The following is a 22,646-nucleotide window of genomic DNA, read 5'->3' as shown; positions in this document are numbered from 1 at the left end:
ACTTTTAATTTATGACTTGAAAATATGTTTTCAAGAAACAAATAAGAGTAATTTAAGAATATTCTTCTTTCAGAAGTGATCACAGAGAAAGTTTGGTAAAAACGTTTTGTTTTTTATAATTATAAGAGTATTTTGCAGTTGCCACTTCAATAGGGAAGTCTGCTCATGTTCTGGATATTGAGATTATAGTTGGCTCAAATTTATAACCATCTGTTATTACCTTATTATATCAAGAAATGAAATGCAGTTTCATATTGATTGCATCCATGTCATTTGTCTTAATGCATAGAAAATCCATGATTATGAATAACTATATTTTCACAGCAATAAATAAAATCATGGGATCACCCAAATAATGTTATTCACAATTCAAAATATTGTTCAGGATTCTTTGTTAGTGAAAATTTCAAAGTTTCAGTTGGGCCTAACAGCTGAAATTAGCTATTATATTTTATAATATAATATATATTTTCAGATCTAGGTATTTTGGTCCATGAGAATATACATAAAGATGCACTAATACAAATAAACTTACTCCATACTCTTGCTACCTGCGGTATTTTTATATTTTAATGAAAAGGAAATTAAAGACAATATGATAATTCATCCAGTAGTATTTTTAAAGAACTAGTATATCTTTTAAATCTGAAAGTAATACATTTCGAAAGTGGGGAGAGAGGGAAAAGCAAGGGAGGGTGGAAGTGATCAAAGCAGCATATATGTATGCATGAAATGACATGGTGAAACCCATTAATTTGCACATTTAATATGCATTAATAATTATAATAAAAGGAAAATGTATTTCTATAGTCAGTGGGTCTATTGGGAACATTTTCCCCAATGATCAGATTATTGATGGCTTTAGATAGTCAGCTTTTGACCTCAGGGAAAGAAAAAAATAGGTTTACCATGCTAAGTATTCTAGTTTTGTTTTATTTTATTTCTCGAGTTTTTTGAAAGATGTTTTACAAGAATTGTGCCAGAACCTGCCAAAAATTGTGTAAATCAAATGATGATGATGATGATGATGATGATGATTAGGTACCAGGAATTGAACTTAGGGACACTCAGCCACTGAGCCACATCCCCAGCCCTATTTTGTATTTTACTTAGAGACAGGGCCTTACTGAGTTGCTTAGTGCCTCACTTTTGCTGAGGCCTACTTTGAACTCCTGATCCTCCTGCCTTAGCCTCCAGCGCTGATGGGATTACAGGTGTGCGCCAAAGCGCCCAGCAAAATCAATTTATTTTGAGTTGGAGTCTCAACCACAATTAGGGACTGAGCTTAGTTTGCAAAAATGTTTACAAATCTAGGAGGAAAATGTAATTTCTCTATAAATTAATGAGAATATTAATGCGGCTTCAGAAGATGGTAGGGAGGAGTATTATAAAATCCAATAACAGTGTTTATGGTGTTTATACCAGCTTCCAAAATACTAGATTTATGGTTTCAACCCATGAGTCAATATAATATTATTTTGTGTATCAGATATTATGCTGCCCTATAAAGTCTGGGTTCAAACAGTAACAAGTACCAGATTTGAAGCCAGGCAATCTTAATCCAGTTTCTAGTTTTAATTAGGTTCCCTATAGATGCTAGAGTTGTTTTTTTTTCTTATTATAGTTTCTTCTACTACTGCCTTGCTTTGAATGGATCTTATTCTTTAATATCATTCTTGTTAATATTTTTGTCTTCCTTGGAAGACTTCAGGCTGTAAAGATCAGTGATTTTATTTCATATTTCTTTATGTTGGCAGTACTTAGCACAATTTATAAAAGATTATAAATAGTCTTATCCTAATACTATATAGAAAAACAAATAAGCAAATTGATGGGCAAATTGATGGATGAGAAAGTGAAGAATTTGGGTTTTAAGATATACAAATATTTTCGCTTGGCATTTTTTAGAAAGCAAAATCCTCCTATTTGCGTGTTAACTGGAATTTTCTACTAAAGGGCAAATAGAAAAAAGTGAACTCAGCTAGCCAACTTCAACCTCCAATCTTTTTATTTACAGCTCCGGGTGAAATCCTGCCTGATTTGACTCAGCTGAGGCAATTCCTGCAGTTAATTCCTTAGTCTCTTCTACTTAGTGTCCATATTATTAAAAACGGGGGTGGGGTAGGCAAAATGGTTTCTAAAATTTAACTTATGCTACTGTCACTCTTTTTTTATATCCCTGGGGACACAGTCATATGATATTAGATTATATAGGAATGTGACAAAAACAACAGGAATTCACTCCTGGAATTTCACTGGGGTCTATTTTGGTAATCATTTTAGATGATACATTCTACCCCTGACAGTTAATTACTGAGATTATTCTAACTTGGGCTAGAAGTAGTTCTTTTTTTCTTTAGGTAATCTTCTTTAGGTAAAGATTATAATCAGGAGAAATTAGGATAAAACAAAGTAGTCTAGGGAAATGCCATGATCTATTCATCACGGGGTTCTTTTGGTACATTCTGTTAACCTTGTGTTCTTTTACTACATCTGATTTCAGGTGGAAGATTTAGTTTTTCAGTAGTGTGTTGAGTGTTTTTATAATCTTTCTTCCAACAGTAAGCATGAGTGTTTGAGAAATGTGTGTAACTCCATAGAGGATATTTAAGTCTGTTTTCTACATAGTGAGTAATTAATGGGTTCTGCTTTCTTATTTTTAACAAATATCTCCTTCTAGGTTGAGATTCTGACAGGAAAATTACAGGATTGGTGCCTGTGATAGGATGGATGTTAGTAATTGGCGGCCATTCTACTCCCAGAAATGTAAATGGAGCTTAAGTAAAGAACATAAGAAGCAAGGTTCCTTTAAGAATATAAATATTCTTTTACAAATATAAGTATTTTTGTCAAGGCCATTGTTTACATTGCCACCCCATCTTGGACAGATGTCACCAAATTGTCTATTAATATTCATTGTGTTGTCTGTCAGCTATTCATTAAATTTGTTCCTTTTATGATCTGAGCAATTTTATAAGCATTTTTTTGCTTCAAGATGCTTTAATACGATATACCATGCAGATGGATATTTTAATAATTGTAGGTCTTCTAATTTTTAATCTACCAAAGCATATGGAAAAGAAATTTGGATGCCAATAAGACTTTCTTAATAAAATACTTTTTTTGCCCTTGGCCTACTAAGAAACTTGAAAATAAAAATAAACATAATTCTATAATAATTATGCTATGGTAGAAAAAATAATAAAATCATAGAAAAAAAGAATAAAATTATATATTGTATGTGAAGCTGTATAGTTAAAATTATACACGTGTGTGCATGAACATACACACACCCCTCAGCAGAATATTAACAAGGTCAGTCTCTTAAATGGTTACTTGCTTGTGTTTCTGTGAAAATGATGTCTCAGTGGGGGGAACACTTTACATCCAACTAAGACTTTGGTTTCCTCATCATAAATCTCATGTGACTTAGATATATTTCCTTGAAATACTTAGCACTTACGTATTATATATCTTTTTCCAGCTGTGGTTGTGTAAATATTTAGATATTTCATTCACTGGTGTTTATATTTTTTCTTCCAACCAGGCAGCTGTTGAAAGAATCCTGCTCTGTCCTTTTCTGGGATACTGATTTTGCTCGAAGTCAGTGGGGCTCTATTCCTAAGTTCTACCAGGATTCTTTCTGACAGCAGTTGACAATATCATCCTAATTCCTTGTTAAGGCCTCCTTTCAGGATCTGCCCTTTTCTTTTACTATGTCTTCTTTGCAACTTTTAAGTTTTCTATGCGGAGCATGCTTGAAACCTAGAAGTTGGTTTTATCAATCGTTGTAAAAACCTTATAACTTATAATTTAAAATATAACGGAATTATTTAAAATATAACAAACTGGAATGGTGGTTGGCAGTAGCTTACACGACTCAGAATTTATGTTTGGAGAAAACTTTTTGTGCAAAATGAATAATAAGATTACATTGTGACAGAGGACAGTAAATGCCACTTTAAGGGAGGAAGATTAGTGACTAATATGTCCGACTTGGGGTCTTTCAATTACGATTCTGTATGTACTCATGAACTTCCCTATTAGATTTTATTGTAAATCTCAAAATCCTTTTTTTTTTTTTTTTAGATGTTGGGGATTGAATTTAAGGCTGTGTGCATGAGCACTCTACCACTGAGCCACAGCATCAGCCCTTTCTTATTTATTTTGAGACAAGGTTCCATTAAGTTGCTCAGGCGGGCCTTGAACTTGTGATCCTTCTGCCTCAGCTTCCCAAGTAGCTGGGATTACAGGGTGTGGGCAACTGCTCCTGGCTCAAAGTCCTCCTTTGAGAATTGTGGTATAACTTGGTGGCAGAGTATGCCTTCCATATGCAAGGCTCTGGTTCAGTCCTTGGTATTACAAAAAAAAAAAAAAAAAAAAAAAAAAGAAGAAGAAGAAGAAGTAAAGGAAAAAAAAAAATGTCCTTTGAGAAAGTGGACCAGAGCTATAAGTATAAAATGGGGTGACTTTTCTCATTTTACAGATAGAGAATATCAGAGATTTTTTCTTCACGTATATTGCCAGAAAAAATTTTGAAACTAGTGATATTTAGTTTATTTTTATTTTATTTATTTATTTTTTTGTGGTGCTGGGGATTGAACTCAGGGCCTCCTGTACTCGAGGCAAGCACTCTACCAACTGAACTATATCCTCAGCCCGATATTTAAGTTTTTTTTTTAATTGGTTGTTCAAAACATTACAAAGTTCTTGACATATCATTTTAATAGTACAAATAATTGTGTAAGAACTATGCTTCGGAAGTCATTAGGGTTACAGATAGACATTCTATGCATGGGGAAAGAACAACAGATGCCATTAGGTTTGACTGCTTCTTGCTTTTTTTTTTTTTTTTTTTTTTTTGGTATCAGGGGCCCTTAACCATGGAGCCATATCACTAGCCCCTGCCTACACCCCCCCCCCCTTTTTTTTTTATTAATTTAGAGACAGGATCTCCTGAGTTGCTTAGGGCCTCCCTGCTGAGGCTAACTTTGAACTCTTGATCCTCATGTCTCAGTCTACCAAGCTCCTGGGATTACAGGTATACACCACTGAGCCCAGCTCTTGCTCTTTTTATCATCTACATTTTACACAAGGAAGCAATCAGAATGAACAATTCTAGTGTGGAAAGCATATAGCTCATTTTTCTATGGATTTTAACCAGTTAATCCTAGCAGTATTTATGGACTAGTTGGCAAGAGCAAGAGCTTTGGATTTGACTAGGATTGACTTCCAGCACTGCCATCTCCCAGCTGAATGACAGCTGAGATCTCAGTTCCCCATATGGACACCAGATATAATAACACCCACCTCATAAAGATGTTGTTGTGAGAAAGGAGATGATGGATAATTAATAGCAGTTTTCTTTTCGATCTCTTTCTTGCCTGCTTAAACTTGATTACAAAGACTAATTTATTACAATTTTTATAAAGATGATGACTAGCATTTATGGTTTTATTATGGAGGTTAACCAATCATTCATTGTAAATATGACTCAGAAATTGGAAAGTCCCTTTCATGAAGTTTTTTCGTTGTGAGAAATGAAAGATTTCTATGTTTGCTATGATTTCAAAGGCGCTTGGTCTACTCCAGTTAAATAGCTTCTTCTGCTAAACGTATTCATTCTCTTCAGATTATTATATGCTTCATAGTATATATTTTCTCTTTAAATGTGTTTCTCAGAAGCAAAGTTCAATGGGATATCCTGCAAAAAAGAAAAACTAAGAGTTCAATGACTAAATAAGTTTGGGAAATGCTGCATATCATATTCCTTTTCTGGCATCTCACAGTTACATTAGCAAAACTAAAGACACTGAGATCCATGACTTTTTTTTTTTTTTTTTTAGCAATGCTAGTAATGACCTGAGGAAAGAGTATTCACAGAACATTTTTGAAAATGTAGTCATTAATAATATAGAAAGCATTTTTATTGCCAAAACTCTTACTGAATGCTGCTGTACAAACATCATGGTGAAAACTTGGGTCTGAATCCTTCATTCCCAAAAGTCATGCTGGCTGTGGTCCAGCTCTGCAGAACTGCAGGTTAGGATAGAGGGAGTCTTCAGCAAGGCTGCCATTCAGTGGAGCCTGGGTGACCTCCAGGTTCTGTAATCCGTGTTACTTCCTCTAGTCTCTCCCCAGATAGTTTTATTCTTTCCCATGGTTTTTGTCTCCATCTCTATTCTAATCCACAGCTCTAGCTGAGATTTCTTTTCTAAGGTTCAACTTGAATATGCATTTTGATAATCTAGACATACCCCAAATTCTCCATGTCTCATACTGAATAAATATCGGCTTTGCCTTTTTCCTCTCACCCAATCTCACTCTGGTTTCCTATTTGCATTTTGACTGCTCTTCACTTATCCTTGAGATCAGGAATCTGGAATCTCCCTTCCTCCATTGCTTCCTTGTATTTCATTTCCATCATCCTCCATGTTTCCAGTAATTTTATTATGACATAATAAAATTAGACTCTCCCTATTTTTCTTTCTGTCAATGTCTAAGTTCAGGTTCTCAGATTTATTGCTTAAAGGGTACAAAAGTATCCTCTTCATCTTCCTCTAACTTACCTTCCTAAGTCCAGCTTCCTACTAGCCATAGTGAGCTGTTTTCTTTTTTTTTTTTTTTCTTGCAGTACTAGTGGTTGAACCCAGGGGTAATTCTCCACTGAACTAATTCCCTATCCTTATTAATTTTTATTTTTGAAACAGGGCCTCTCTAAGTTGCCCAGCCTGACCTCAAACTTCTGATCTTCTTGCCTCATTCTCTCCAGTAAGTGATATTAGAGGTGTGTGCCCCTGGCTAATAGTGACCTCTTTAAAATCAAAGTTGGTCATACTGATCCCTTACTTACATGGATTCCTGTTGCCTTCAGCTAGGTTGCAGAACTGCAGCTTGATGTGCAAAGCCTATCACATCACTTCTTGTAGCTATTTTTCAGTGACTTCGACATGCATTTCATATACAGCCATAATAACCTACTTGCAGGTCCCATAAGTGTACCATATACTCTTGTAGCTGTTCCTCTAGGTGAAATCATCTCCTTTCTTTTCTTTAAGACTCATTTTCAAGGTTTATCACAAGTTCCGTGTCTCTCTATGTTTCTCTGACTTGCTTAGGCTGTCTTGGATGGCCATGTTCTTATAGGAATCTATGCATCTCTATTACCTATTTCAAATGGACTTTCAGAATTCAAATTAAAATTTGCTTTAATAAAATATATAGGGCTGGGGATGTGACTCGGTGGTTGAGCGCCCCAAGTGCTGCTGGGTTCAATTGCTGGCACCTAAATAAATAAACAAATAAATAAATATATTATCTCATTAGTTTTTTTCTTCAGCATCTATCTTTTGTAATTATAGTCAAGATAAAGGCCAATGATATATTACAATGCTTTATTTTCTGAGTTTTGTAGCATTGATGATTATGAGTAATCTAAAACCAATATTAATTTCACCTGACTTAAATATAGATAGTATGAATTTCCAATTCATCTTTTCCACATATTGCTGGTTTATTTCCCCCTCTTTTAGAGTCTGGTTGCATTTAAAGAATTTATAGCACACTGTTTACCATGCACTAAATGAAAGCTATCTGTCAGTATTTCTGATAGTAAGACTCTTATTTGGTTAAGTTTATAACTTTTTGTCTCCTGAAGGTTATAAGCAAATAATAGATCTTTCAGTTTCATCATTCACTTCATTCATTTCACTAAGGAAAAAATAAAAATTGTAGTAGTTACATATTAGGCACAAATATAAATAAGCCTATGCAGGGTTTATACTCTATTAAGATTGAACAATGTATATATTGCTTACAATTTTAAAAGAGAAGTCCTGTGTGGTGTAGCATGTTTTTAATCCCAGCAATTTGGGAAACTGAGGCAGGTGGACTGCAAGTCGAGATCAGCCTCAGCAACTTTGGGAGACTCTGTCTCAAAATTTAAAACAAACAAACAAACAAATAGATAGGACTGGGGAAGTAGTTCAGTGATTCAAACCAGTACAAAAAAAAAAAAAAAAGATTAAATCTTTTAAAGTCTTTTAAAAAGTCTATAAGTCTTTTCAAGTCTTTTAAAAAGTATATCTGCATGATTTCATTTTTTGTTTTTTAATGGTACCAGGGATTGAACCACTGAGCCACATCCCCAGTCCTTTTTATTTTTTATTTTGAGACAGGTTCTCACTAAGTTGCTTAGGGCCTTGCTAAATTGCTGAGGATGAACTTGAATTTGGGATCCTCTTGCCTCAGCCTCCTGTTTGCTAGAATTATAGATGTGTGCCACCAAGCCAGGTTTACAGTGCATGATTCTTAAGCTGCAATGCATTCTGCTTTAGCTAGTTCTTTTGTGTTAGAATTTCATTTAGTTTTTCATTTATTCAACATTTATTTATTTATTTTGTGATATCAGGAAGCAAACCCAGGGCCTTGTATCTTCTGGGAAAGTGCTCTAACACTAAGCTATATCTCTGGTTCAACACACTTCCTAAGTACTGTAGTGTGCTCAGAACTGTGCCAGACATAAGAGAAAACCATGACCAAAATCAGACCCACAGATCTTACAGACTAGTGGGGAAACGACCATAGTGGAAGCCTCAGATAAATAGACTTAAATTATAATTCTGAATGTTGTTACCAAGTATACTTAAAGCGTCCTGCTTGGGTTTATAGAAACAAAATTTAGTTTTGGGGGAAAACTGGGGAAACAGAGATTTGAAAGAATTGTGGGTGTAAAGTACTATGAGTTCATTTGGAGCCCAGTGCCTGTGGCTGTCATAGGCCACAGGATAGGAGGAAGCCCACTATGTCTGTGGAACCAAGAAGACTGAGAGAAGGGAGCAGAGAAAGGAGTGGACAGGAAATCTGGAGAGTTTGATCAGGGAAGGAAAAGTCTGGCTCTTGTGGGTCTCCTTGAAGACTTAGGAGCAGTGAATTTATTCTAAGGGCCTCTGAAGTAGAGCAGGACTCAGATTGTGCTTGCACCTCAAAGTCTTCATCGGATCATATGGAAGTAAACTATTTCAATGACTTTCCTAAACCCTGGCAGGAGGGATAATAGTTGGATCTGGGATAGTAGCTGGCTGTAGAAATAGACATGAGTAGACTGAATTGAGAAAGTTTAGGAGGTATAGAGGTGGGGAAGGGAGGTGTCAGGCAGGCTTGCTTCTATTGTGCTTTCTTGAGTGAGTTTCGAACACCATTAAGAGCCAAGTTCAGGGCTCCATTTAATGAAGGCTTGGGCTGTTGAATTTGAGTAATTTACATATTTACGCTATACAAAGCATAAGTAAGATAGGAGTTTTAAAAATATGAAACATGAATCCTGTTTGTGAGATTATAATATCATTGGAAAAATAAGGCACAAAGACAGGATATATTTAAATGACATATACATATAGACCTTCATTTCTTAAGTACTATTTAAGGTCCATAATGCAGCTCCTTACCTAGTATTCTTTTCCGTTAATATTGTATTTATTCATTTGAAGTCAATTATTTAATATTCAAATATTAATATAATAATGAAATAAATTTATTTATTAAAGCTGTGGGGAATATAATTATGTGTGTGTGTGTATATATCTATATATATATATATACACAGAGATTTTATTATTTAGGAAGAGATAAGAATCTATATGAAAAAATTTTATTGTATTTGAATATAAATTTTCATTTGTGTACAGCATGTTTTGTTAGAGTCTTAATTGATGATAGTTAAAAGGAGATGCCAGGAAGCCATGGTATTATTTGTAATACTCAGGAAGCTGTTTAGCAGTTCCCTGACAGGTTTCTCTTCAAAAGCAGGCACTGTGCATGGTATAAACAATGTAATGGGCTCTGAGATGATTCATGGTCAGGGATTTGAACAGCAGACAGGATTTGTACAAGTGGAGTGTAAGCAAGAGAACTTTCTAAGTGGAGGGTCAAAAGAATTCAGGATTTGGAAGGTGCAGTCAAAGTGGATGCCAGAAGGATTAGTTAGCAGATAGGATAGGAAGGGTAGGTCAACATTAGGTAGTGTTTAAATAACAGTGTTAAAAACTTTTGATATAAGGCTTTTAACTGTTTTTGAGTGAAACAGGAAGATATTTTGTCAATTCTTTTTTGCAGGCTCCCGTCTTCGACAGGAAGATTTTCCACCTCGCATTGTTGAACACCCTTCTGACCTAATTGTCTCAAAAGGAGAACCTGCAACTCTGAACTGTAAAGCTGAAGGCCGCCCCACACCCACTATTGAATGGTACAAAGGCGGGGAGAGAGTGGAAACAGACAAAGATGACCCTCGCTCACACCGAATGTTGCTGCCAAGTGGATCTTTATTTTTCTTACGTATAGTACATGGACGAAAAAGTAGGCCTGATGAAGGGGTCTACGTGTGTGTGGCAAGGAATTACCTTGGAGAGGCTGTGAGCCACAATGCATCGCTGGAGGTGGCTAGTAAGTAAAATGGGCTTTCTGTGTTTGGCAGGGGGAGTGGCCAAGTAATGATAATGGCAATGAAAAATAGAGCATGTGCAATAAATAGGCTTTACTTGAGGACCCTCTGTACTTTTATTTCTGGATGAAACCTAGTTTTCAAATTGTCTTTATTTCTTATCCTAGATAGTTATTCTAGCTAGACTGAGGTTTGTGCATGTAGTTGTTGAACCTTTTGACTTTGGATTTGGAACTCTTTTCTATTAACAATTTCACTGAATTTGTCTTATTCCCCTCCTTTGTTGCTTCTAAATATAGTGAATATCATAATGTGACTGCAAATAGAATAGTATAGGATTTTAAAAAGTTGTCTTCATTGGAAGAATTACTTTCAACTTGTAATATAAGGTATGGTTTTACACAATATCTAATTCTTGGAAGTATATTATACTTCTCTTAATGCTAAATCTAGAAAAGATTTATAGGCTTTATACTTGGCTTCTATAGTGAAGTGTCAAAAATGGTGCATGTAATCCTCTAGTAGGTTATGCTAGAATATGTTGACTAATGATTAAATTGTTTTTAGAGTCTAAATGTTCATTTTATTTTAATAAGATTTGGACTTCTGTTATTTTCTATCCATATTCAAGAGGTAGCCAAAACATTTCATTTCCATGAAAAATCCTGGTGTACATCTATGACAAAAATTGAGAATTTCCAGGCTGGGGTTGTGGCTCACTGATAGAGTGCTTGCCTAGCATGCATGAGGCACTGGGTTTGATCCCTAGCACCACATAAAAATAAACAAATAAAATAAAGGTATTGTGTTCATCTACAACTAAAAAAAAATCTTTAAAAAAATTGAGAATTTCTGCATAAGGATTGGAGAGACAGATGAAATTAAGCTTAGTTCCCTTAACCACATATATAACTGTATTCACAACTATGCATATATTCTATATGTTTTTCCAGATAAGTAATATTTTCATATGACTTATGTTTAACATTTTAATAATATAATCATTTTCATAGTCTCTAGCATTTTAATATAACTTGAATAAATAGAACCATAAATAATTATAAAATTGTAGACACAGAAAAGAATTTAGAGATAATTATTCCAGCTCAATTGTATTATTAATGTGGAATCAGATCCAGAGTGCTTAAATGATTTGATCATCTTCACAAAGTTATGTAGTGCTTACATTGAGACAGAATGTCAAAAGTGTATGCTATGAACATAAAATATAATTAGAATAAAACAAAGTAACATTTTAAAGCATAGCAAAACTAATCATTCATATTTTTTCACTGTTTACTGGAAACCAGTATTTGCATTTCACTGTCTTATTGTATTGCCTTGACTCTCCCTGAAGTCTTAGAATGAACTCAGCAAGGTGTATGAACACTATCATCACAACAAAAAGATATTTTGCTTTTATTTTTATTTTTGTGAAGCCCAACTTTAAATGTAGGTTTTCAAACAAAAGAAGTATAAGTGTTCAACTTATTTTTAAATAATATCTGTTTGATTCATCTTTCAATGTTAAGATTCTGGCACCTTTCTAACTTTTGGTCTATTTAAGCTTAATAATTCTTTGCAGGGATAAAATTAATTTAGCACTTGAAAACAAATTTAGAGAATCAGAAAAGCTAATACAAAACACGTTGGCCAGCTCCAATTTCTGGTAGGTAGGAAACTGAAAACCAGAGGGAAAACCAAAATGATTGTTCTCTGGAATCATAATTTCTAATAAATGAAGTGTGTATCAACAGGAGTAGCAAAAAGTCATCTGGTGTTTCTGGATTACTTTTTGCTCTACTCACATTCTTATCATTGTCTGGATTTTAAGAAGGAAGTTATAGGTTTGAACAGGTCTAAATGCTCACTTTCTAGATCTTCCTTTTTCAAAACACCTTTAGTTTCACTCCAGTGATCAAGATGCCCTTCATGCATTGGGATTTAGACAGCCTTCTTTCCTGATCTGGCTTTTGTGTAGGTATTTTAAAGATACTATTAGTTTCCAGTTAAGTCCTTTCTAAGGTAGGCATTCCATTACCTTGAGAAGCCATTATGTGAAAAGCTGTTCATCCCCCTCAACAAATGTACAATCAGAATTGAAACCAGACACAAGATCATTATATCACTTCTACCAGCAAAATATTCAAAGACAGAGCCCCTTCATGCATAATTCACAAATTTTAGCATGATGTTCATCATTATGTCCTCAAAATGTTTTCCAGCTCTAGAGGAAAAAAATATTCTAATTTACTGATTAAACTTTTTTTTTTTCTTTTTAAAGACAAGGTGTTGATTAATTGCTTAGGGCCTTGCTAAATATCTGAGGCTGGCCTTGAATTTATGATCTTCTTACCTCAGCTTCCCAAATTGCTGAGATTATATGTGTGTGTCTCCACACTCAGCTAATTTACTGAATAAAATTTAATATAAAAACTTTAAAAATATTTGAACAGTAACAATCACTATATCTATAAAAGGAGAAAGCATAGATACTATAAATTTGTCAAGTAAAATTTAGTTAATTAGGGTAGTTTGATAACAAATATTCTTATTAAAGATAATAATAATTTGAGACCCTAAAAAACTTAAGGAGCATTTGTTTTGAATAATTTTTATGCTAGGTTAATTACAATGAATATAAAAATATTTTATTTGAATGAGACATGATTTGAAAATAAGTTTATGGGAAAAATAAATTACTCAGCCATTTAAAAGGATTTTGTGTCTTTAAAGTTTAGAAACTATTATTTAGTAAATGTATGCTTCAGTTTGCTACAAAAAGGTATGTAGTAATTGAATTCACTGTATTTCAGTTATTTATTTATTTATTTATTTGTGGTGCTAGAGACTGAACCCTGGGTTGCTCTATCTCTGAACCCCATCCACAACCCTTTGTACTTTTGATTTTGAGAAGGGTCTTGCTTAGTTGCCCTGAGTGACCTTGAACTTGTGATCTTTCTGCCTAAATCTGAGAATGGAGGCATGAGCCACCATGCCTAGCTCAGTTATTTATTTTAAGAAACAAGTTCTGCTCATTCACCATCTTTAGAATGGTTTTGTCCTAAATCCAAAATTAGCCATTTGTATGCTTTGTTAATAAATACGATGGAAAGAAGGGGGAAGCATGGGTCATATTTCTATAAGATAAACCTGTAAAGTTTGGTTACAGTTTGGGTTTTATTTTTTCTTGGAGAAAAATATTTTTTTTTAATATTTCCTTAGTTTAGGTACCAGAAGTTCACTGAGTACTATTCTTACTTTCCCCAAGGCTCAGACACAGGAAGACAAAGATTGCATCTAATTTTGTAGTGACGCTGTAGCCCCAAGTGATAGCATTAACAAAAGTGTCTTGAGGCAACGCAGGTTTCACAGTGCAGTTGTTGGTAATGCTTTTAAAAACATTTATCAGTGTTTTACTTGTGCTTAAACCAAGTTTTACAGCTGTAACAACAACTGGCTTGCTTGGTTCCTCATAATTGTCAGTCTCTCAAACTTTGAAAAAAAAAAGATTATGGAATGCCATTTAAAACTCTTATTTCTATAGAGAAATGATAATATTCTTGCATATTATGTCTGTAGAATTTATTTAAATGGGAACAATGCAGCTAGGGATTATATTTATTGGTTACCTTTAGTTTATTTTTATTTTCATTTACATTACATTTATAACCAGGGTTGACCTTCTTGCAGAGAATATTGGCTCGCATTTTGGTGCTTATTCTTACCATGTGGTAAAAACTGTGTTCCTTGTTCTTAAACATTGAATTGTGTTGCAGGTAAACTTATTTCACATTATTATAAAGTTTAAAAACATGACTGTTAAGATATGTTCAGAAACCTTTATTTCTAATATCTATACCTGGAAATTTTGGTTTGGGTTTTATAAAGGAAAAGAATCTCTCTAATCACAAATGTGTTTTTTTAAGATTATTTCTTCATTATTAGTTCTCTTTGCAAATGAAGAATGACATATTTTGATAGGGATATTTAATTATGTAATTTAGAAGACATTGCTGTTTAAAAGATTTAGGAAAACTCATTCTGGGGACTGGGGTTGTAGCTCAGTGGCTGAGTGCTTGCCTAGTATGCATAAGGCACTGGGTTCAATCCTCAGCACCACATAAAAAAATAATTCACTATGTGTCTAATTCAGTTTCAAACTTAGCTTTCCTTAAGGATCATGCAAAGCAGTTTTTTTTTAATTAGAGCATTATTGTTATACATAAAAAGCAATATTCTTGCTTATTTTGGATTATATATGTTGGAGAGTCTATGAAATGCTTATGAAAATATCTTATTGATTTATTATCCTACATTGAATATCACCAATTATTAAGTTTATGTTATGCCTGGCACAGAATAATAGCACAGTTCTTTGATATAGCTTGTATTTAATAAGTAATTTGATCTTAGATAATTACATTGAATTTTAAGGAAAATTTATTTGAACCCTGACCTTCAAGCTTTCCATTGTAGACTGTGGCTCTCTAAGTCATCTGCTAAGCAGTGATACAGTCAACATATGGCTATTTGTATCCTAGTTAAGCTGTTTTCTCCTGAGAAAGAGAAATTCCCTTCAGAATAGGCAGACATCTGCTGGCCTTCTATGTAGCAAAACCATAGAAGAACTGTATTTCCTGGGGAAAAAAAATCATTTTTGTTAATTAATCAAAGATTGTAGTTCTAGAATTTATTTACTGCAGTGCTCTTTTTTTTTTTTTTTAGATCCTCAGTACTTTGAAGTAAAATGTTGCCTTTTGAAGGAATATTCTCTATTGCTTTCAATACATGATGACCTTTTTGTTGTTATAAAATGATGGTTCTCAAAGTGTTTTAGAATTTGTATTGTCCAATTTTCCTCACTTAGGTAAAATAAGAAAGTGAAATGAATATGTATGGTGAATACACACATTTACCTGGGTACAATACAATGTATTTTCAAAATCTAGTCCAGGGTAGATGGAAACTTTCCTCCTGGGAATGAAATGGTTCAGATGAGATGAGGTGAAAATGAAATATGTCATTATATTTTAAATTACCTGAATATGTGTGTGTGTGTGTGTGTGTGTGTGTGTGTGTGTGTGTTATCAGGACAGAATCATGGAAAAGAAGATCTGTTCAATATCATACAGCTGATCAGTGATGGCGTGAAAACCAGAACTCAAGTCTCCTCACTTGGGATAGACAAGAATCCCTGAGTTCTGTGGTGTTAACTCCAGAGCTTAGAAATAGCTATTTTGTGAAATGAGATGGTTTTTGGTAATGTCAGAAAAGTCATATATACTTTATGTGTGTGTTCACATAAACAGGTACATGTTCTGTGATAAACTTTTCATCTTTGGAATTGACCTGGGTTTATATTTCATTTGTTAAAAATCCTTGTTTCCTTTACTTAATTTGTTTTACCTTAAAAAAAAGAAGAAAAAAAAATCTTGCCATTTTTAAACACTCTGACCAAATTCTAAAATATTTTTACATATCATATCTTTTTTTCCCATTATTCCAAAGAGAAGTATTAAAGAGTCATTTCAGGATTTTCATTTTCTTATACTTGTTTTTCCCAAATTGATTCATGATTAAATGAAATACTATATGTGTAATATGTTGCACATAGTTATAATTAATGTCTAAATATTGTTGTTTTTGCTAGTTTTTTTCTCCTTGCATCCACTGTGATCAGATAATAGAAAATTGAAGGATTATAAATAATCCTTTTATCTGAAGGAGCTGTGGATGCTTCTGATTTAAAAAATGCTATCAACCCTGGTTCAATTTTGAATTCAGAACTTATTTGATAAGATACAGAAATTTAAATGAAATGATTCAGTCATCAAATTGTCCTTAAATTAATTTCTAATTAAGTAAAGAGTGTGATGGATATGCTAAATTCCATTTTGGATGGAATTGATGGTATGGAAAAATTTCCCTTATTCATGAATACTCACTGTATAATGCAGGATGTGCAGATAGTTTGGACTGAAATCATTTATTTCAGGGACAAATTAACACATTCATTTTTATAATGTTTATAGTCAGGATGATATTCAGATTTTTAAAAATATTTTTTTAGTTGTCGATGGACCTTTATTATTTATTTATTTATTTATATATGGTCCTGAGAATCAAACCCAGTGTCTCACCCATGCTAGGCAAGCACTCTTCCACTGAGCTATAGTAGTAGCCTGGCATTCAAATGTTTTAAAAAAATTTATGTATGTTCATTTAAGTGAAGAAGCCATTGATCAGAGTAGTCCTTTGTTAATGTTTTTATAACAAACTCTTAACATTTCTGTTAGGTTTAAACTATTTTATCATTTTAAGTGACTAAGAAACAAAAATCAGGAAAAAAATCATGAAATCTTAATTATGATATAAATGAGTAGCAGTCCATGGAGCCACTTGTCATATTCAAATATTAGTCTTAAGCTCTGTTATAAGTAAGTGTAGAATGTTATCTCTTCCAGCACATGTAGTGTGAATTGTGTATTTGCTGGGAAAAGCAAGAGCAAGAACAATATTTTTGGATATTGCATTAAGAGAAAAGAGTTTTTATTTTCTTTTGAAAGATTATACAAATTCTCCTTCACATTTTGGGGTTTTACCTTTCAAAGAGTAGTTGTGAAATATAAAAACAGAAACTCATTTTCTACAGTGCACATGGGAAATGACAGTGGCAATAGGCATAAATAGAAAGTTTGAGTTTTAATGGATGTTTCAATAGGAAAGGACAACTTTGCTGACCATGTCAATGTGTTAGAGGAAATACCGGTGTCGGAGAATGTACTATAGATTCTGGCAATTAATAATCATCAGATTATATTCCATTTTAAACTGCTCTTAAACAATAGATTGTAAGCTCAAGTGTTTTAGGTTGACTGTTTTTTTGGTGGTACTGGGGATTGAAGCCAGGGCCTTACTACTACTGAGGTATATCCCCAGCCTTTTTGAATTTTGAGACAAGGTCCCCCTAAGTTGCTGAAGCTGACCTCAAATTCAGGATCCTCCTGCCTCAACCATCCCAAGTAGGTGGGATTATGACGTGTACCACCATGCCTACCTTTGGTTAACTTCTTGGCTTACAATTTCTTATTTTTTTTTTTTTTGTTGTTGTTGTTTCACATGCCTATAACAAATTTCAAGAAAGATCTTAGACTCAGATCACATTAGACATTTCCTTTCTTATGCCTAATCACAAATTAAAAATTATGATTAATTTACACAGAAAAATTTTATAAATAATTTCTAAAAATCATACTTTATTGCCAGAGTGATATATGTTCATTATACAACATTTTGTTTGTTTGTTTTGTGGTGCTGGGGTTTGAACCCAAGAACTTGTGCACACTAGGCACGTTGTTATGGGTTAGATGTAGTGTCCCCCAAAGGCTCACAGACGAGACAATGCAAGAAGGTTTGAAGGAGAAATGATTGGTTTATAGCCTTGACCTAATCAGTGAATTGATTCCTGATGGGATTAACTGGGTAGTAACTGGAGGGAGATGGGGTGTGGCTAGAGAAAGTGGCTCATTGGAGGTGGGGCTCTCAGGTATATATTTGTATTTAAGGAGTGGACTCTGTCTCTCTCTGCTCCCTAAACATCATGTGAGTTGCTTCCCTCCACAACACTCTTCCACCATGATGTTCTGCCTCATCTCAAGCCCTGAGGAATGTAACCTGCTAACTCTGGATTGAGACCTCTGAAACTATGAGCCCCCAAATAAACTTTTCCTCCTCTAATGTTGTTCTGGTTGGGTCTTTTTGTTACAGCAGTATAAAAGCTGACTACAAACACATATTCTTTACCAATGAGCTCCATCCCCATATAGAATATTTTCAAAATATATAACTATTTATGGTCTTTTAATACACAAGGGGTTGCTGCAGTTGAAGTTTTGGTGGCTATCCTTCTGGTTGTTTTTTTTTTTTTTTTCTTTTTCCCCATATGTGCCATGCTCAGAATGATCCAAAGAAGCAGATATTCTCAGTAGAATCCTTCTTTATCTTTTTTGTTTTTTTCTGTGGAGCTGAGGACCCAAAACAGGGATTGAGTATACCAGGTAAGTGCACTACCACAGAGCTATGGCTTCAGTTCTCAGTGTTTTGTTAATGACTAAAACAGGCATTGAAAATGTTGGAACACATATGACATAATCAGCTCTGTTACAGAGACTACATGGAAAAGCTTAGCTTTCCAGACTGGATGTTACAAGTCAGCGGCTGCCTACAGAATATCACTAGATCTACTATCTGGGAACAGATTCAATCCAGTAATCTTGGGGTTAAAGGTGACATATTCCATTATGAGTCTCATGAGCCAATACTTTTATTTTTTATTCAAAAACTAAATGATATTCATGCATGTTGAAAAGTACTAAGATGATTATTTCAACACTAGTTGATACTTAGATATAAAGCCCCTTGAGGCTTCCAGAAAATCAAATCAGTATTTTGTTATTTATGAGAAATTCTTGGCAGTGTCTCCTTGTATCAACAGTACTGTCTATAAAACCTAATAAAACAAAAAGGTGGATCTGGTTATCTCTCATATCTTATCATCAGGTCCCCTTTTCTCTTAATCCTAATTTATTTGTGATTTAATGCTAGAAGTCATTCTCATATGCATAGAGTAACTTGAGAATAATTCATATTTATTTTAATACTTGTATTTTGGTGATATGTTTATTTATTTAGAACATACTTAAATTTCTCAATATAATTAATTTCTACTGAAATGTAATTTAACTGAAGCTTTCATTATGTATCAATTATTTTTTTTTTTAATCCATACTTGCTTAACCATAGATTTGTCAGGTTAGAATAGAACACTGCTGAATGTGTTTGCAGCATAAAAGTTCTTCTGTGTCTTTGTTATACAATACGGGCAACTTTTTAAAAATCATGTTTAAAAAAGAAGCTATGAAATAAAAATATGAAAGCTACCAAAATTTAGCCTGTCTTTACATGGAAGTTTTTCATAAATGATTTGTCTGAATCTTCTGTTTAGCTTATCTATTCAGTAGTGAATCAAAAAGAAATGATATCAACCTTCAAAGACACTAGCATAGTTAGAAGAGGGACAAGTGTACTGAAAATAAGCAACTAACCATACAAATAAATACTTTCTGTTTAGTAGTGACAAGTACTGGGAAGGAATGAGATTAGAGTTGAGGACTAAGTTACAGGCGAATATTATCAAGATGGAGAGTTAAAAAATAATTTCAGAATAAATGAACAATACATTGAAAGAGTCATAGGAAAATGATGTAATTGTACATATTTGAAGAAATGAGAGATAGTAGATATCCCTTAGGCAATGATAGAGATGAGCTGATCTGATTTATATTTTAAAAGATCATCCTTGTGGTACATGAGTTATGTATAGACTGATTTGCAGAATGATTGGAGGAGGTCAATTTGGAGGCTATTACAGTATTTCAGGCATAAGTGATGATGGTTTGAAGCTGGTGGTAGTAATGGAGGTAAAGAAAAAAGGGACACTTAGATTTGGGGATTGAATATTTGATGAATTTTGGAGGACAAGATAGAAGTTGAGATTTTGCAAGAATTGCAATTATTGGTGATGACAAGGTCCACTAATGAATAAGGACAATATGATACATATAAAAAATGGAATAATACTCATAAAAAAGAAATGAAATCTGATCAATTGCACCAAGATGGATGGAACTAGATGTTCATATATTAAATGAAGTGAGTCCAAACACAAAAAGACAGGTGTCATATGATCTAGCTCATTTGTTGAAACTAAGAAAATCAATTTCATGGAAGCAACAGTGAAATAGTATTCACTACATACTGGGAAGAATAGGGAGGCAGAAAGAAATTAAAGGGCACCAAAACAGACTTAGGAGAATTAGTTCTGGTTTTGTATAGCATAATAGGGTAACTTGTGGTTACAATGACCTATGGTATATTTTTAAATATCTAAAAAATTGTACCCAGGTTTCCAACACATAGGAATGATTAATGTTTGATGAGATGGACATGCTTATTACCCTAATTTGATTATTATACATCGTGTGTGTGCAAAAATAATTATTGTACTGAACCTCATAAAAATATACAAATATTGTGTATCAAAAAATTATATTATTACTATTGCAGTGCCAGCTTTCTACCACTGAGCTAGATACTCAGCCTGTCAAAAATAGTTTTAAAAACAATGCAGTCAGAAGATATTATTTTCCTGAGGTTTTCTTTTATTCAAAGTTCTGGAATATTTAAGTCTCTCTTCTGGGGATAACATGACTAAGAGAACTTAGCTGACTTCTAGTAATATGAAAGCCAAGTGAGTTATTTTTTAGGATCTAATATGTAGCTTGGGCTCTTCTTATCTAGCAACCCCTTCTGGGCAACATGCGACCCTAATGATTGGCTAATAGAAAAGGAAGAGGTTTAAATTTCTTGACTGATAAGGAAACAATTCCTGCATTGTTTCCTAAAGGGGTTTTCCAGAGGAGCTTGACCTATTTTACAAATAGCAAATATAAATGCAAAATAGGACCTAGCAACCTTTTGGTGCTTTCTCCTTTTTTTTTTTTCTGAATTTGGAATAAAAGACACCAAATAATTATTTTGTAAAGCAGTTGTTTTGCCTTCTTGTACTCTTCCAGTAATTTCTGCATTATATGTAAATCTGTTGTCATAGTGAAGTACAGTTATATTTAGTGAAGCAAATTTGATGAGAAATCAAAAGGAAATGAAAGCACAGTAATGCTTTAAATTTTACATTGTAATCTTAAACTGTGATGTGTAGTGGACGAAATAAAAAATGAAGGAAAAAATCAGTTAAAGTACGGTGTAAAAAGCCAGTAGTAATATGAATGATGCAATAATGAGGCAATATCAGGTTGAAAGAGAGGACACCTGTATGGATGGTTTGTTGTTCAGCAGTGCAGTGGCTGCAAGCTCAGGTGTGGGCAGGATTGATGGTGCTTCTGGCAGAAAGTAGAGCTTACTGTTCAAAATCTGCTTCATGGCAGCAGCATTAGCATCACCTTGAAGCACGTAAGAAATTTGGAATGTTGGATCTCATTCCAAGTGAATCAGACCCTGGATTTTAACAATATCTTAAGGTGATTCTTATACAGATTTGGTTGAGATGCACTGATGTACACTAGTACATCAGGTTTCAGAGGGCATTTTGGAAACTGAAGTAGAATTTTAGTGTAATCAGTAACTGGAAGTCATAGACCTCTGGAATCTTAAACTGGAAGTCATAGACCTCTGTTGTTTCCTGAAAGCCAAATACACCCTGTTGGAATGTGAGCACTCTGTGGTAGATTTTTTGAGAGAAGCCCATTAAACACTGTTGGTAAAGGATTGTGGACTTATAAAGCCCTGAGGAGTTGGAAGGAGTGTAGGGTGGGTGGGACTTTGTAAGAGATAGGTAGGGACAGCAGATTAGGGGTAGAAATGGAGAGGCACACACAGAAAAGCATAAGTGAAATGGAGGAAGAGGAAGACAACTAAAGTAACAAAGGGGGATATGGGAAGAAAAATATAGAAGAACTTGATATGTTTGGGACAGTGAGGAAGGAAGACAGAGAGACAGAAAAAGGCAAGCCCAGCCCTGAGGAGATACAGATTGGGTAGGAATTCAGCTTAGGAGAGGAGAGAAATACATTTGCCCAGATAGAGAAAATATTTCCTCTGTATGAACACTTACAAAGAAGACTGAAATAAGTACAATTAGTGGGATGTTAAGCAGAATATAAAGTGTTCAAACCCTTATTAATATCCATATCACTGTTTATCAAGAAAAGTGATATAGGGAAATTATCTTAGGTGTTTTTAAGTAAACCTATGAAAGCCTACATTTACTTAGCTTAACCTAAAAATGAAATGCTGGAATCCCTTCTTTACTTTGCTAGGATAAGAACTATAAGAAAAATATACTTTATTAATAAGCACAGAACCATGCTGGAAGGGTCATTTGGAAGTCATTTAATCTGTCCCTTTGACTTTTAGTTTAAATTGTCTGAAGATAATTTGTTGTAGTAAAAGAGATTCAGAGTAAAAGATTATCTAGCCACTGTCATCAATATAACTTTTATGCACTAGTGTATGTTAACACAGAATTATTACTTTAATTTACTTAAGTCCTGTGCTGAAGCCTAATTCTTTCACTTTACATTCTAAGTGATAACAGAGAAAAACTATCTTTTATATGGCAGCTCATATG

General features: G+C 33.9%; 1 protein-coding gene across 4 annotated transcripts in view; it reads left to right on the top strand.

The window, feature by feature from the left end:
• The window catches only part of Robo1 (roundabout guidance receptor 1), a 408,161-nt gene that overhangs the window by 62,115 nt on the left and 323,400 nt on the right, over positions 1 to 22,646 (top strand). For all 4 annotated transcript variants that reach the window (XM_071615134.1, XM_071615132.1, XM_071615133.1 and 1 more), the window contains exon 2: positions 10,114 to 10,440. In XM_071615134.1, the coding sequence (XP_071471235.1) occupies positions 10,114 to 10,440 (327 nt within the window). The remainder of the gene's footprint in view (positions 1 to 10,113; positions 10,441 to 22,646) is intronic.

Source organism: Marmota flaviventris, chromosome 8 (assembly GCF_047511675.1).
Source record: "Marmota flaviventris isolate mMarFla1 chromosome 8, mMarFla1.hap1, whole genome shotgun sequence".
NCBI lineage: Eukaryota > Metazoa > Chordata > Mammalia > Rodentia > Sciuridae > Marmota > Marmota flaviventris.
The sequence above is the reverse complement of the archived record's forward strand: the minus strand, read 5'-3'. Positions and strand labels throughout refer to the sequence as shown.